This window comes from Schistosoma mansoni, chromosome 1, assembly GCF_000237925.1.
Source record: "Schistosoma mansoni strain Puerto Rico chromosome 1, complete genome".
In the NCBI taxonomy this organism is placed as follows: Eukaryota; Metazoa; Platyhelminthes; class Trematoda; order Strigeidida; family Schistosomatidae; genus Schistosoma; species Schistosoma mansoni.
This window is the reverse complement of record NC_031495.1, coordinates 19,986,706-19,989,099: the sequence shown is the minus strand read 5'-3', so window position 1 is coordinate 19,989,099 and position 2,394 is coordinate 19,986,706. Positions and strand designations below refer to the sequence as shown.

General features: G+C 34.2%; 1 protein-coding gene across 1 annotated transcript in view; it reads left to right on the top strand.

Annotated features, from left to right (window-relative positions):
* Positions 1-942: 942 nt before the first annotated feature.
* The window catches only part of Smp_140820 (putative sp8), a gene marked incomplete at its 5' end in the record, with an annotated part of 34,675 nt that continues 33,223 nt past the window's right edge, over positions 943-2,394 (top strand). Inside the window, one exon of the mRNA XM_018793584.1 lies at positions 943-1,029. Within this exon, the coding sequence (XP_018648082.1) occupies positions 943-1,029 (87 nt within the window). The remainder of the gene's footprint in view (positions 1,030-2,394) is intronic.

The window sequence follows — 2,394 nt, the reverse complement described above, 5'->3', positions numbered from 1 at the left end:
ACATAAAAATTTTGGTATCTTAAATAAAAATACACCACTTTTGGTAACATTTTTGGGCTCATAATAAACCAGTCCCACATGGCGATATACTAAGTAATCCCTCGTCGTAAATGCCTCACATCTCGTGTTGTCTTCTCAAGAAAGAGCATTACACGCCAATAAAAGATAGTCAGCTATCTTTTGATCCGGTAAAACAGCTTCAAAAGCTTGTCGCTCACCCAAACCAGTATTCAAATGATACCACTTACATGTAATGTCTTAAACATGTTGTCGGGAAATCGGCAAGCCGAATAGCTTTTGCAAATTATACTGGTTGGCCGGCCAACAGCCTATATTTCTTAGAGCAGCAAAAATTTACAGTTTAACTTCATAGCAAAATCTCCCGAGTATTAGGTATTCCAGTGTTTTATTCTGTCATAGAGAAAATGCTCTTAGATTGTGGAAGGTTTGCAAGCTAACAATTGAGTGAAGTAATAATATTATCAAGTGAATATTCAAGATAAGTGTTTTGAGGTTTCCCTTAACTACATTTTACCTGATTTTCTGATGTAAAATAAGACAATAGGCGAGAGAAATGCATAGTTTCTGCAATAAGTCACGGAAAATTTATATAATACATATATACAGCCCTCAGTCGTCCATATGCATCTTTTATTGTACTTTGCCATCTGAACTATCCTTTCATCTAATATCCAAGTATTTGATGCACTGAAACTCTTCACTCGGTCTGACAACTATTGTAACTTCAACGCCACGTTTCGCTACATACTACTTACAAACATTTTTGTGAGTAGCGTCCACTACACCAGTATCTAAGACATAAAAATGAATTAATAATGAAATGATATTCTATTTTGTCATTTTGGCTTATTTAGAAAAGACATCTGATAAAAATTATTTTACCATTAATTATTGTTATTTTATTTTTACTTTATGTCATAGGAATGTACCGTTCTGAGATCGGAACTTGAAGTTCTTTACAAAGCATTTAATTCGAAATGTCAGGCAGTCAAGATTTTAACGAATAATGTAAGTAACATCAAAATAGACCATTAATAGTTATAATATGCCAACACCCCATCATATGTACGTATGCCAGCCTAAGGACAGTATTATCCAGCTTCTGATCTTTATCGTCATTAAATGAGGCAGCTATCAAGACTGTTGGTCATCGGTTGAAGTTTGAGCAACTGAATCGTGGAGGTGTAGATTTATATAATTAAATGTTGATAGTTATGTTAACAACACTAGTGTAGCATAAACTTGCGAGTATTAGTATATAACTTTAATCGGTAAAACGCACTGCTTCTAACTCTAATCATTTGACCTTTGTACAATCTTGTCGATGAATAACCTTGGCTTTGACCATTCAAAACTTGGACAGAATGAATTAAAAGGATCACCACACTGGTTAAAAGTATGGAAAATATGAGGGACTGAAGGTCAGTGGGAACCAAATAGTGTGAAATTGTGATATTATTTTTCAAGAGGACAAATGTCAGTCATTGTAAGTGAGAATATAATGTAAATGTTGTAAAATAACAAAGATAATAGAATGAATGAAATTTTCGCGTTTTAGTTGAAGGTACTCGAGTATAATGCATCATGAATGATAGGATTACATATCGTCTAAAGATGGAAAAAAATATAGCAGAAAAATAAGTCCCTTAAACACCACCAAGTACGTACAGTTACTTACGCAATGAGGGTCCTGGATTAATTTTAACTGTTGAAAACTGAAACTTTATTAATCTACTAATTTTCCTAATTAGTTTCCAGATAAATTAGCCAGTTTTACATACGGGTCGACTGAAGTCCCATACTACTGGACTAGTTACATTAAATGAAGACTGTTGTTCTCTATCAATGAGGAACACGAAAGTTTTGGTTTAACTACTATGACCTGGTATACTGAAGTGTTCAAAATGTGTAGGACGATTTAAAACGATTGCATCCATGTTACTACGACCGATTTTAAGCCATATCACGTCTGGTTCGCAATTATAGCCTGTGAATTTCTCACGAAACCCAACCGGAAAACCCTTATTACCAACATCACTCTGATCAGTAGTCATATACCATTAACTTGTTCGTTCCCTCTATTCTTTAAAAAGCCAACATTTATTCCATCTGACAGGACGGGCCGAGATAGGAGATGGCTGGAACTGTTAGCAAAAACATTGTTAAGGTTTAGCATATGATAATAACCACAATAAGCAAGTCATCGGAAGTAACGTCAAAATATTTTTGGTCGATAACAGTACAATAATCATCCCGTAGTACCTACCATAATAATCATAGTCACAGCTAATTAAGAAAAAATAAGTTATGGTTAAGCTCTTTTTCGGAGAAGCATTCACTATTCTTTTGTGACAATTACGCTTCTATAAATGA